Below are 13891 nucleotides of genomic sequence, written 5' to 3'. Positions count from 1 at the left end.
ATGAAGATGTTGTGCAAAGAGAGATGTCTAAATTTCCTGATGTATTTACGTATGAAATTAGTACAATCAAAGGCTTTGAGCACAAGATTAGGGTGAAAGAGAAAGCTGTGCCAAATATACATAAGGTTAGACCAGTACTATTAAGTGTGAAAACGGATTTAGAAATTCTTTTATATAAAATATACGCTGAAGGAGTGATCAAACCTGCTGACTCCTCAGAATGGATATCCCCTGTAGTCTTGACATGTAAGTGGACAGGAGAATTATGCGTGAGGATCTGAGATCTTTAAATCGGAACTCCTTGGTGGAATGTCACGTTCTGCCAAGTATTTAGGAGATCTTAGCTAATGTTGGTAATGCTAAGTATTTTTCCACTATAGACCTGCATTCAGCATATCATCATATTCCCTTGAGCAGGAAGTCACAAGAACTGACTATGTTTGTGACACTGGTGCTTATAAGTATTTGCGTTTACCATTTTGCTTAGTATTAGCGGCCAGCATATTCCAACGTATGATGAATGTTTCGTTTGGTGATCTGGAAGGGGTGCAGACTTTCCAAGATGACATTCTTGTTTTCACAGACACTCTGGAGGAGCACATGGTAATGCTTGAAAAGGTGTTGGGTAACTTGGAGGAGTGAAGGATGACAGTCAAACCTGAAAAATGTAAATTACTGGTTCAACAGGTGGATTATTTGGGACATACCATTTCAAAAGAAGGTATTAAACCAAGGTTTTGCAATCTAGAAGCTATACAGAAAGCACACCACCTGGTGATAAAGATTCTTTACACTCATTTCTGGGATATTGTGAATACTATGCTGGCTTTGTCCCAGGGTATGCTTTAACTGTGCAACCATTGCAGTCACTTCTGCAGAAAGGTGCAAAATTAGATCAGGTCAAGCTGACCAAGCTTTTGAAAACATTAAGCAAATGGTGGTGAATGCACCCACACCTAGTCCACATGCACCCACGGGAAGATCCTTTATTACATTTGAAGTGAGTTTGAAGGGAATAGGTGCGGTTTTTAAGCAAACTGTGAATGGCAGAGAAATGATAGTTTCCTTTGTGTAAAGAACACTCAACGATGCAGAAGTCAACCGCAATACTATCAAACGTGAAGCCTCGGCTTGTGTGTGGTCGGAGCAGATGTTTAAAAAGTACATTTGGGGTAGGACAATTGATGTGTTTATGAATCATAAGCCTTTGGTTTATATTTTGAATGGAAATGGCTTGGGCAAGGCTTCTGCAAGTTTGCTATGTTTGCTACAGGAATATGATATGTACGTTAAATATATTGAAAATGGAAAAACCTTTAGGGCAGATTACCTTTCTCGCTTACCTTTCCCTGATCAGGATTTGTTTGACTGTGTGGTGGCTGTGATTGATGCAATTCCTGAATAAAAGCAATATACCACCGAGGAAGAATGGAGTATTGAAGCTTCCTGTGGAGTTGCACAAAGTGTTGAAATTCATAAAGGAAGGGTGGTCACCTTTCAAAAGCCTGGATAATGAACTTAAGGGCTTTGGCCAGGTCTCTTCAGAGCTCACATGTGAAGATCAAATTTAAGAAACAGATTGTTCCTCCTCCGAGAGGTGCGTTTGCGGAGTCGTGGCTAAAGGGGGTGTGGCCTTCAACCACCTCTCAGCAATCCCACTGTGTTGGGCTTACTGGAGGTAACTGTAGGTGTGGTTGGCCCCTAAGGAGCCTCAGCAGCCAAGGGGACTTCACCCCCAACCATGAGCGCACCAGGAGTAGCGTTTGCCGAGTGGTGGAGAAAGGAGGCGGGGCTTTTTTTTCTTTTCTAGTTCAATTTTTTAGGAAGAGGGGCCATGTGGCACCCTTTCCCTGGACCATTTTGGGCCCCAGGGACCTCATCCGCAAGGGCCAGTGTTGCGGTAGAATAAATAAGATCTCCAGCCATAAGTGAGTTGAAGGTTACTTGTTTATTTCATTAAGTAAGCGTGAGAGTAATGAGCCCACGACCGCTCTTCCGATGTACCCGGTGTCACTGCTCCAACAGAAACTGTTTGATCAGAACACCCAGGCCATGGACACGGAACCGGAGCCATACTTCAAAAGAATAGATTTGTGCTCCTGAGCGGGAGCACAAGAATACATTTGTACTCCAAAGCAGAAGCAAGGGGCAATAACAAGTTGTCCTTAACAAAGACAAAGAACAACTTGTTCACATAACAGCCTGCCCCTTTTGTTTATTTTTAATATTATTTCGGCCCCAGGGACCCCTTCCCCCTAGCCTTTCTTTTTTAAATATTTTTTTAATTTAAAGGGCTCCCGCTGTTTACAGCCCAGGGGAGGTAGTGGTCCGAGGGGGGCCCCAAGAGCCCACCTCCTTCATGCCCCGGGATATGGCCCACCTGGGGGGGCTTTAAAAAAAAAAAGGCGTGCAGGAGGAACAGGGTCATGACTGATTTGCATATGGTTTGGTCTGAACTGGGGTGGCGAAGTGAGCTAAAGAATGATGATGGATTCAACCCAGATCTGAAACTGGAGTTGAGTGTCTGAAAAGTTTCAGTGCTCTGTCCATCATCTCCTTGTGTTTGCTATGTTCTACCGATACTTACATACTCTGGACTGCTCTATAAATGATTGCATCTTACTCACAGTGCACGTACAGATGATGTCCACATAATTTTTCACACAGGTCGATGAACTAACGGATACGTTGCACGTGATAACCTCATAGTTTCACCTCGAAGCGGACATGAATAATACATTTACGGTTCCGTCAGCACCAGTCTACAGCTTTGTTGAATCACCGATAACAACTTGGACACTGGATGTGACACCGAGCATGTTACCTCAGCAAGCTTAAAATACATGCTTGAAGCTTTATCTACAGAGTAATATAAGCCCTGAAGAAGGGCAACAGCCCGAAATGCATTGGGATTAATTCACTGTGAGAGTCCACTGTCATTGTTATACAAATCGATACAGTTGGAATGCTTTCAATTTCACGGTTACTTGAATGAATCAAAAGTCTAAAGAAGTTACATTTGGACAACAAACTGTGAAGAGTATTTTTGGGATTACGATTTATATTGTCACACTTGGCACCAGTGTGTCTGTCCCTTTTGCAGTAGCCAAGTAGAAACAACTCTTGCAACTCAAGGAACCAGACTGGCAATTCTGTCCGGTTGTGCATGACACAAGGGATGGCCGTCTAGTTTACTCTAAAATATAATAAACAGGCCCCTCTCATTGATGGGTAAATGGCTATTGCTGATTTGTAAAAACGTTTCTGATTAAAATGTTAATGCTTCTAAATTCTGGGAAGCTATCATTTTTTCATTGTGTACCAGCGAGGGACGCATCAGAGGGGCTTCACAATTGCTGGATTCACCTCTTTACATTCTCCAGAGTTGGTATCAGATCAGAGAATTGCAAGTGGCATTTGCCGCTTAAGGCCTTACGTCTTCAGGCTTCTGAGAAACTTCACACAGTCTAGATAAGTTTACACGTCTGGGGCACAGCACCTTGACCTGCTGTTCTTTGGGTGGCTATTATAGTTGATCCATTAGGCCCTCGCACACATTAAATTTCCCAAACTATAAGACCTTGAGTGACCCATGATCACTGCCCAGCCCTACCAGATGTATTGTAGCCCACCCTCACTGCGTGACAGTTAGACTGACAGAGGTCTCGGAGTTTTATGCATGAAGACTTTGTATTCCAGCAGTACAGGAATAGGACTGTGGCAAGCAGTAGCTGCATAAAACACAACAAATCTCTTGTGTCTTCTACTGACATTTTGAATGCAGCAGGGAGTGGAGGAGGATAGAGCAGGCACGGCACTGCCTGGGCTGCTCCATGCAGGAGCAAGAATCTGGATGGTGCCGAGGAAGGAGTGAGGTGCTTACCCTAAATGATAAGAGACTCCTCCCTGCTGTGATTTAAGCTCCTTGATATGGAACCTGAAGGCCTTCATTGTAAGCTGAGCATGAACAAATAGTACACACCCTCTTTTACAGTGCAGGGCCTATTAGATTTGTTCATTCCTGCCTCAAGTAGCAAGTGCTCAGGTTTGTCTGTCACATAGATTTGTAGATGGATGTTTAGGGGATTCGTTTTGTGGCCCAAGTGGTTAGAAATATTTTGGTTACTATTTGATCTGAGGTTTTGCCAGGCATGGCTTTGTGCACATACATAGGCTGTGAGGTTTGTAGGAAACCGATTGCATTCTCGAGTCAGTTTGTATTGCATTTAACATGTACTGTAAAGGGTGTATCAAGAGCAGTACTGCTGAGCATCATGTATGTTGATGAAAGCCAAATGTACCTCTCCCTAAAAGGACTCTTTCCTTTTCCATTATTCGTACTCTTGTTGGATGGACCAGACTGCCTTTGCTTCATACATTCTACGGGTGGGAAATCTCTCTCCAGACCTTCAGACCCAGCTCTAGCTCGATGCCAAATCATGGGATTTCAATAGAATAAGACCTTTCCTTCCTAAACTACAGTCACTACAAATATGATCACCTCCTCCGCTTCCAAGCAGTGTCCCGTTAAGTCTCTCCTCCATTGCTCTTGGGGCTCCCACAACATGCCATCGGAGGGTACACAAGGAGTACCCTTCTCTGCAAAGACATCTGCTGTCTCTAGCCCTAGCACCACATCTGTCTTCCGTATTCCAATCAACAGATGCTGAAGCTAAAGGTCCTTTATTGGCTACAAAGCTGCAGCATCTCCCATGATCCCATGATCTCAACCGCTTCACCAAATAGACAACGTACCGCACCCTAAGATCAGCATCTGATCCCTGTGTTGCCACAGTGCAGCTCAAGTCAAAGGGTCAGTGCTGTGGCACAATTACAACTTACCCATAAAGCTTGCGATTGAAGCTTGACATACAGTCCTTCCATTCTCTCTCAGACAACACAGCTCTGCCTCTGCCCCACAAAGACATCAAATAGTAGTACAGGGAATGTCCATGTCAGGAAACAAACTACTTCTATGCCTTCTGCTGTCCTACCGGACACCCCTGTCTCTCCTATGACATATATGATGTCCCTCAATCCCCCAGTGAATGGCAAGAAAACCTATGTCAGCCCCAGAGTCCTTGATAAGCCCATTGCATCTTTCTGAGGTGGTAGCATTGTAAACATATGATTTTTTTTATGTTGCAGGCCAAGTTCAAGAGCCAGAGAGAGCAAATCACTAATGAGTTTGAGAAGCTCCAGCAGTTTTTGGAGCAGGAAAAATGTCGTCACCTCAGCAACCTGGAGGAGGAAGAGAAGAAAAGTCTGCAGAGCATCAAGGAGACAGTAGCAAAATTAGAAGAACAGCAATTTGTCCTGAGAAGCTGGATTACCGAGATTGAATTGAAGTGTCAGCAGCAGGATGTGGAGCTATTGAAGGTAAGAAAAGGTTATTAATCTAGAGACCATGAAGATCACAAACCTTCATTAGTGCAAGAAAGTGCCAACATTGTAAGCCGGATCTAGTGGGAGCGATGCATGCTTCCACAACTCTCTGAACCCACTACAAAACATACACAAAGTAATGTGTTGGTTAGAAGTAAACCCAGTGTCAAGTCAAATAAAACTTTATTTGGCCATATTTGACTATAAAAACACATTTACACTCACCAAGAGTAAAAGGATAAAAACTATGCAATACATAATAAAAGGGCAGGTCCAATATTTCATATACAATTGGCATGTATGGGTTTCTAAGCCCTAATATATGTTTGACTTATCAAGATGGGACTGTTGCACCGTCATAGACCTAGATAAAGTACATTTTACACAGTACTAACACATAATTAAAAACAATGCCCGCTAGAACATGACATTTCTAATCCCGGTTCAGTGAGTGATCAAAAGTTTCCATCGTCGTAAGGCTCCTGCTAAAAAAACTCGTAACCCCACAACATATCAAAGGTGAGGGCAACGTTTGCAGATGCATCAGATCTGGTCTCACTTGTGCAAAATGACAATGTTTTAAAAGTTGTAGGATATATTTTATCCGGGGATCGTTCTAAAAACCACAATTAAACATAAAATGTAAAAGATCTTGGTCCGAGAAGTCATCACAAGAGCAGGGCTTTGGGGCACCTGGCTTAGACAAACCCTCGGGGACCGCGAGACCGCAGTGGATGACATTAAACCTAAATCTGAAAACGACAGTGACAATTTTTAATATAAGACAAAAAGGGTTGTTCTAGGGTCTTATGATTATATGTTGTCTTATCATGGGTTTATTAAGTTCGCTATTTTCCCTTTCCACCATCCCCCTGTTTAGAAATTGTCTTTTGATATCTGTCAGCTCTCCAGGGTGCATTTGTCTGGGATGTGTAGAGAGCTCAGGGCGCCCTATTTTCGCTAGCTGCTGAGAGATGTAACCTAGCCAGGGAACGTCACCAGCTCTATCTAGCCTCATACAATCTTCTAAAATGAATTGGTCCAAAGGAGTGGGGCTAGACCATATTTTTAACAACCATATTAAGGGTCCACTGCTATACGGTCAGAAATGCAACCCTGCCCTAGTTCCTCGTGAACCATAAAAGAAGGGGTGCTGGGGGTACAGCTAATGTTTTCTGCAGATATTTATTTTTTGCCCCTTGCAGATCGCCGGCCTCGTTATAGACCTCGTATCTCGTTATAGACCTTCAATAGTGCTCGTAATGGTTTACTCCCCAGTCTCCTGACAAAGTCCATAGTCGCTCCTGCTGCTCTAGACAGGGTGTTTTTATTGACTATTCTCTGAGCCACCCATGACCCCTTTTCATCAAACTGAATACCCAAATAAGGAAATGTAGCAACATTTGTCAGTTCTCCACCTTTACAAATAAGCGTACTCTTATCACGCTTTGTGTTACCAGTTGACATTATATAGGACTTAGAAAAGTTAATAGAGAGGTCAAGTGAAACCATAAAATCAATAACAGTATTTACAAGTCGTTGCAGCCCCATTGGTGTCCTAGCAAGTAAAACTGCATTATCTGCATATAAGAGAGCAGGGATGGGTTTAGAGCCTGTTCTAGGGATGTCTTGGCCCGCAGTTGACAGGACAGCCCGCAGATTGTTAATGTATAAGGTAAATAGGACAGGGACAAAAATACATCCCTGTCTCACCCCTCGCTTAACCTCCCAAGATTGTGTAAGGGAACCATTTTCATTGTATCTGGCTGAAGTAAACCCAGTGAAAGAGGACTGGGATAAGAGATAAAACAGAGATACAGGATATGGACACTGTGACTTGTAGCCATTGCACCAGAACTTAGACGGACCATCAACGCCTCCTTCACGTCCGGCATCTTCCCAGACAACTGGAAGTGGGCGGAGGTTGAACCCCTCCTCAAGAAGCCCACGGCCGACCCAACGGACCTTAAAAACTACCGGCCCATCTCTCTCCTTCCTTCCGCAGCCAAAGTCACTGAGAGACTTGTGAACACTCAGCTGACCACCTTCATCGAATAGAACTCCATCCTAGAAGCCTCCCAGTCAGGATTCCGCAGCAACCACTGCACCGAGACCGCTCTCCTCGCCGCCACAGACGACATGCGCCTGGTACTCGACCAAGACACACCGCGGCCCTCATCCTTCTAGACCTCTCTGCAGCCTTCGACACCGTCTCCCATTGCACCCTCGCAGCCAGACTTCATGACGCTGGGATACAAGGAGTCGCCCTGGACTGGATCCGATCCTTTCTCTCTGGCAGTTTGGAGGAGCTGCCATATGCTGGTCGCCCAGCTGGTCGCCTAAGGAAGTGGTCAAGAACCTAGGTATCAGAATCGATCAGAACCTCACTCTACACGCTCATGCCAACACCACTGCTGGCACCTGCTACTATATTCTAGGTCTTTCCCCTGCTACCCCATTCAACTAAAAAAACGCTGAAGCAAGCCCCGATACTAAGTAGACTGGACTATTGTAACGCTTTGCTTCTATCGGCCAATGAAGCTTCCCTTAACAAGTTACAAGTAGTGCAGAACACGGCCGCTCGCCTTGTAGCAGGCGCCCCACCTAGAACTTCTTCTTTTCCTCTTCTCAAAAAACTCCACTGGCTCCCCGTAAGAAAGCGGGTGAAATTCAAGATTGGCTGCACTGTCTTCAAGGCCCTAAATGACCTAGGCCCTTCCTATCTTTCTAATGAGCTAATCAAGGACACCCCCTCACGCTCTCTCAGATCAGGTTCTAAACTCCTACTGTGCACCCCCAGAATTAAAAAAGCGCGCAGTGGTGGCAAAACTTTCACTCATCTTGCCCCTGCTTTTTGGAATGAGCTACCTCTTCAGCTGCGCAACTGTTCAAACTTTTCTCAGTTCAGGAAACTTCGAAAAACCCACCTTTTCTAGCACTGTGTTCTGGCTGTTTAGACTACCGTCCCAGCACAGAGATACCCCCTTGGGGTGATTCAGCGCTATATAAACCAACCGGATCAGACTCCCTCCCCTCCTCTCCAAACCCACTAACATCAACTGCGGAGTGCCCCAAGGCTCATCACTAAGCCCCACGCTCTTCAACATCTACATGGCCCCCCTCGCCGCCATCGTCACACAGCATGGGCTCAGCATCGTATCATACACAGACGACACCCAGCTCGACCTCTCACTCATGAAGAATCCCGAAGACACCAGACTCTGCTTCCAGGAGGGAATGAAGAACGTGGAGGAAACCGAGGTCCTCATCCTCGGACCCTGCAACTCCGCCTGGGACAAGTCCTGGTGGCCCCCCCCGCCGTCGGGAACCCTCCCACTCCTACAGACCACACACACAACCTCGGCATCATCCTCGACTCTTCCCTCTCCATGAACCGCCCGGTCAACACCGTCGCTTTCACCAGCTTCAACTGCCTGCGCATCCTCGGCAAGTCCTTCAAATGGATCCCCCGACGCGCTCATAACCAGCAGACTGGACTACGGCAACGCCCTATACGCTGGAATCAACAGATCTCTCCTACACAGACTCCAGACCATCCAAAATGCCACCGCCAGACTCGTCCTCGGGACTCCACACCGCGAACACATGACCCAATACCTACGAGACCTCCATTGGCTCCCTGTCAAGAAGAGAGTCCTCTTCAAACTCCTCACCCATGCCTACAAATCCCTCAACCACATCGGACCCAAATACCTCAACGAGACACTATCCTTACACGTACCCAAGAGGAACCTCCGCTCTGCCGACCTCGCCCTGGCAGAAGTCCCCCACATCCGCAGAAGTAGAACAGGCAGTAGAGCCTTCTCCTACATCGCAGCCAAGTCCTGTAACAAGCTCCCCGTGAACATCAGATGCTATCCAACCCTGCACGCCTTCAGGAAGGACCTCGAGACCTGGCTCTTCGACTGATCCGGAGCTTCCCCTCTCCCCCCGCGCGCCTTGAGACCCTCACGGGTGAGTAGCGCACTATATAAACCCCTGATTGATTGATTGATCCTGTGCTTTCTGAAGTTTTGCTTCTGGTCAATAAAGGGTGACATTCCAAAAAGCAGGCCTCTGAGGAAGCTGGGAAATTTTGGGGTGTGAAATATGAGTTGGGGGTGTGTAGTGATCTTTTTGTTTGTGGGACAAGATTGGTACCCCCTCTTAAGCTCCGCAGTAAATTGATTGATTTGGCGCATATTTCTCATGTTCAAAACAAAGGAGAGGCTTCGCTCCTCTTATCGGTGTCCTGGGATGGACATGCAAGTAGAAAGTCTGGTAAGAGATTGTTTGGCATGTGCATTGAGCGGGAAGTCAAAAGTTGTGAGAGTACAACCCATGGTGGTCAGAGAATTACCTCGTGGACCGTGGAAGGAAATACCCTTGGATATTCTTGGCCCCATTCATTCTGAAGGGCAACAGCTGTTTGTCATAGACATGTTTTCGAGATGGCCTGAAGTTTGCTTCACGAGTGGGATTGAAACTAAAAACGTGATTGAGTTTTTAGAGAACCTCATGACTAGGGAAGGTTACCCAAACACCATCTTAACTGACAATGGTGTTCAATTGGTTTCACAAGAGATGGAAGGAAGGTAGGGAGGAGGAGCCAGCTCCCATCATGGCCACGCGGAGCTAATGCTCCATTGCAAATTTTCTTTCCAGCCACCTTTACGGCGTTCTACCGCACTGTTTTCCCACCCTTAACCAAGTTTCCGCAACCAAAAAAGCGGGCGGCTTACCTGGAGACCTGTTTTCACTTTTCTCCGATCACGTCCTCCGATCGAGCACTGCCGAAGTATCTGCCGCCTAGACTGCAGGGGGGACAAGATGGCGCTGCGGACGTCTAATCCAGTGGGATTCCTACAACCAGCACTGACCCGTGGAGACTGCTTTGTATGCAGCGACTAAGGAAGCAGTTCCCCTATCTCCACAGAGGCTGTTAGATAGCCGGGGTATAGTCTCCCATGCTCATGATAAATTCCCCCTATGATGCCAGGGATGAAGACGCGCGGAGATCGAAGCTGCAACGTGTGATCTCCCCGACGCAGTCAGCGTGACCGGGAGGTGAGCGAAGCTCTGGGGCCCACTTTACTGCCCAGCTGAGGTGATCCTGGGGTTAGTCACAAGCGGGGTCTCTCCCTGGGAGGACAATTTGGCAGAGTTACTTGAAGGTGCCCGGAGCGAGGTTTCGGCGCTTACATCAGGGTCTTCGCCGAATGACTGATTCCTCATCCACGGCGATCTTTATGAGAGGGATGCCTGTCTGTTCTTGGCGCTTTCAGTCAGGGCTGTGGCCATCTGGTGGTGCTGTGGTATTGATACCGGGTGTTTTAACTTCTCTGTTGCTCTAGGCTGGGAGTCCCTTTCATCTACACTGCCAGTTTCTTGGTAGACTGGCCGCAGAGTTTTTGCCATACTGCTGAAATGGGGGACAGAGTCTGCATGCTCCTCCCGCCGAGTGATCTTCATCCAGCTGGCGAAAGAGGAGTACCGGATAGCTGGAGGTTGAGGCGGGTGGCGTTGCCCAATACCACCTGAGCCTGGTATGGCTGATGGAATCTTTGACGATGCCCTCTGGCAGAAACCTTATATGTTATACTGACCGGGATGCCCGAGCAACATGGCCGTTGCCTGGTGGAGCTATATTGGCAGCTACAGAGGAGATTGACTTTGGTTTCACCCCTTTAGCCGTCACCTACCCAGCCAGACATTGGACATTGTTTTTCCTCGTCTCTCCGCTGTGTCTCCTTTCCCTCCCCCGCCCTCTCCCTACGTGATCCTGCGGATGACTCCCCTGTCCAGCCCTACATAACCTTGTTTGTTTTTCTCCTATACTCCTGTGGCCTTAAATGGCCCCCATAACTATGCCCTTTTCCAAAGCACTCCTACTCCCCTTGTTGGGGATGGATCCAGCATCGTTGCCCTGGAGTCTCAGAGACCCCTCTGAGAGAGCCCACAGTGACAAGGGTGTCACACATAGTGGAGGTCTGGGACTGATCCACTTACCACTCGGAGCCATCTCCTACCCTGCCGGACGTCGACACTGTGTTCCTGCTGGGTTTCCTACCCCCTCCCCCACCTCTTCCCTCCTTCATTCATCAGAGAGTGCCTGTGACCAAAGGACTCCTCTCCCCTTGTTGGGGAAGGATCCAGCATCTTATGCCCTGGAGTCTCAGCAACCCCGCTGAGAGAGTCCACCGTAGAAATGGGAATCACACAAAACTGAGGACTGAGAATGATCCCTGTCCCACCCAGCCGGACGTCACTTAGTTACTTCTCCGTCTCCACGCTGTGTCCCCTACCCCCTCCACCTCGGCTTCCCTCCTTCATTCTTTGGCTACTTCCCCTTTTCCCTTCCTCTCACCCCTGAATTCCTCTCCACCTGCCTGCTTTGTCTATTCCTATGCCTATGCTCCTCTTAATTCTCCCTCCCCTCACCCTTTTCATTACCCCCTTACCCCTCTACTCGCCATTAACCTAAGAATGTAACTTGTAACTGTTGTACTTTCTGTAACAATGTGTAATTTGTAACCTATTTAACTCTCCTCATGTAAAGCGCTATATAAAACTCAAGTAAATAAAAACAAAAAAGAATGGAAACTTTCTTAAAGAATCATGGTATCAAGCACAAGAAGTGTTCCCTCTATCATCCTGAAACCAATGGCATGATGGAAAGGTTTAACAGAGTTTTGAAAGAGGTCATTGCTTTGGCCTAAGTTAGTGGTCTCAATTAGAAGAAGGAAGTCATGAAAAAGGTGGAGATTTATAGGTTGACTTCTCACAGAATAAATGTGAAATCTCCTTTTGTTTTGTTTAGCGGCAGATCTCCTTGTACTCTAGTGGAGCCATTATGGGTAAGAGACTTGGAAGGGTCTGCAACTAAGAATGTACGCACTGAGTGACGTGAAAGAGAGGTTGGGAAAATCTTGGCAAGGAAATCGAATTTTGATTCTAGAAAGGCCACTAAGGATACTGTGGTTGCTGTTGGTGATATGGTGGTCATAAAACAGCCTGGATTCAGTTCTAAGTTTTCCAAACCCATTCGAGTAATCAAAGTGTTTAAGAATGCCATTACAACTCAAGATCACCGCATTTGGAACCTGGGAAGAGTTGTTCCATAAAATGGGCCTGTGTATCTCTCTGATTCCTCTGTAAAAGGTAACGACAACCATGGTCCGTTTGTCATTCCTAGATTGTCCTCTAGGGTCAGCAAGAAACCATCCTTTTTGAAGGACTTTGTACAGTAAATGGTTAGTGCGAAGGACTTTGTACAATAGTTTGTAAGTGCAAAGTATTTTCGGTTTTGTTGTTTTTGTTTGTTTATTTTTCCCTCTTTTCTCCTTTTCTATTCTCTCTTCACTCTTGATTCTATCTTTCTTTCTTTTGTATACACTGGATTTTTTGGGGGGTAAAGAGCGGAGGTGTGTGGCATCTGTAGCTTGCTGTTCTGCAGTGCCATGGTAACCAGGTAATGTATCCTAGTTACATGAGGGGTTGGAATGTTTGATTAGATTTTTTTGATTTTGGGATTTCTAGAGCGCCTGGTTACCTGAAGGCTTCCCGCGCTGACCAAGAGTGCTGTGGTGGGAGTGTAGTCCACTTAAGGAGAGTGGGGAAACAGCCAGGTCTTCAGCTTCTTTGTGAAGGCCAGTTCATTTTGCAATACTCTCAGTTCAAGGGGAAGATCGTTCCACAATTTAGGAATCAGATGGGCGAAGGATCTACGCCCCACCTAGATTTTTTAATTCTGGTGGAACGTAGAAGGTGCCGGTGGGACGACCTCAGTAGTCTAGTGGGCTCATGCGCGGTTATCAGGGTTTTGAGTTTGTCCGGGCATTTATTATTCAAGACCTTGTGGGCAATGCATAGATATTTAAACTTTACCCTAGCATTGATTGGTAGCCAGTGGAGCTGTGTAAGGGACTCTCTTACCGGGGTGTGCCTAGGAAGATTAAGCAGGAGCCTCGCGGCTGCGTTCTGTACCATCTGCAGCCTTTTTAAAAAAAATTTTTTAATTATATTTCTTTATTATCAGATGACTTGAGACGACATACAGAACCATGCGCCTACAACCCTGAGGCCGGCTAGTATACCACATCCCGTCGCCGCAGCATAACAGCTTATCCCACATCCCGGAGGCCGGGCATCACTGTACAACAAATTAGGCCATCCCAGAGTTTTTCCAATTATTGCAGCAGTATGTCACACATGTTATACGTTACCCCACTGGGGATCAACAGTTTTCTCCCATCAACCTAAGCAAACTATCCCAACACCCTCCCCACCTCCCCACCCCCCCAACATCAAGGCGTCCGAACAAGTCTCCGCTAAGAGTTCTAATCACAGATTCTACCGGGATGCGCAGCCTCCCCGTAACTGGCTGTCTGCCACGCGCAAGTCCTAGAACACTCATGCCTCTGAGTCGCTGATCGTCCCTCACCTCCCACCCCCCCACCTCAAACAAGCCAATTCGCGTCCTGGCATTGTACACTTAGATCAGCCT

The 13891-nt window shown here is 46.7% G+C and overlaps 1 protein-coding gene across 1 annotated transcript in view; it reads left to right on the top strand.

The window, feature by feature from the left end:
- The window catches only part of LOC146830524 (E3 ubiquitin-protein ligase TRIM39-like), a 165880-nt gene that overhangs the window by 72418 nt on the left and 79571 nt on the right, over positions 1-13891 (top strand). The window contains exon 3 of the mRNA XM_085604727.1: positions 5149-5379. Within this exon, the coding sequence (XP_085460853.1) occupies positions 5149-5379 (231 nt within the window). The remainder of the gene's footprint in view (positions 1-5148; positions 5380-13891) is intronic.

The sequence above is a fragment of the Triturus cristatus genome, chromosome 5_1 (genome assembly GCF_964204655.1).
Source record: "Triturus cristatus chromosome 5_1, aTriCri1.1, whole genome shotgun sequence".
NCBI classification, from domain to species: domain Eukaryota; kingdom Metazoa; phylum Chordata; class Amphibia; order Caudata; family Salamandridae; genus Triturus; species Triturus cristatus.
The sequence above is the reverse complement of the archived record's forward strand: the minus strand, read 5'-3'. Positions and strand labels throughout refer to the sequence as shown.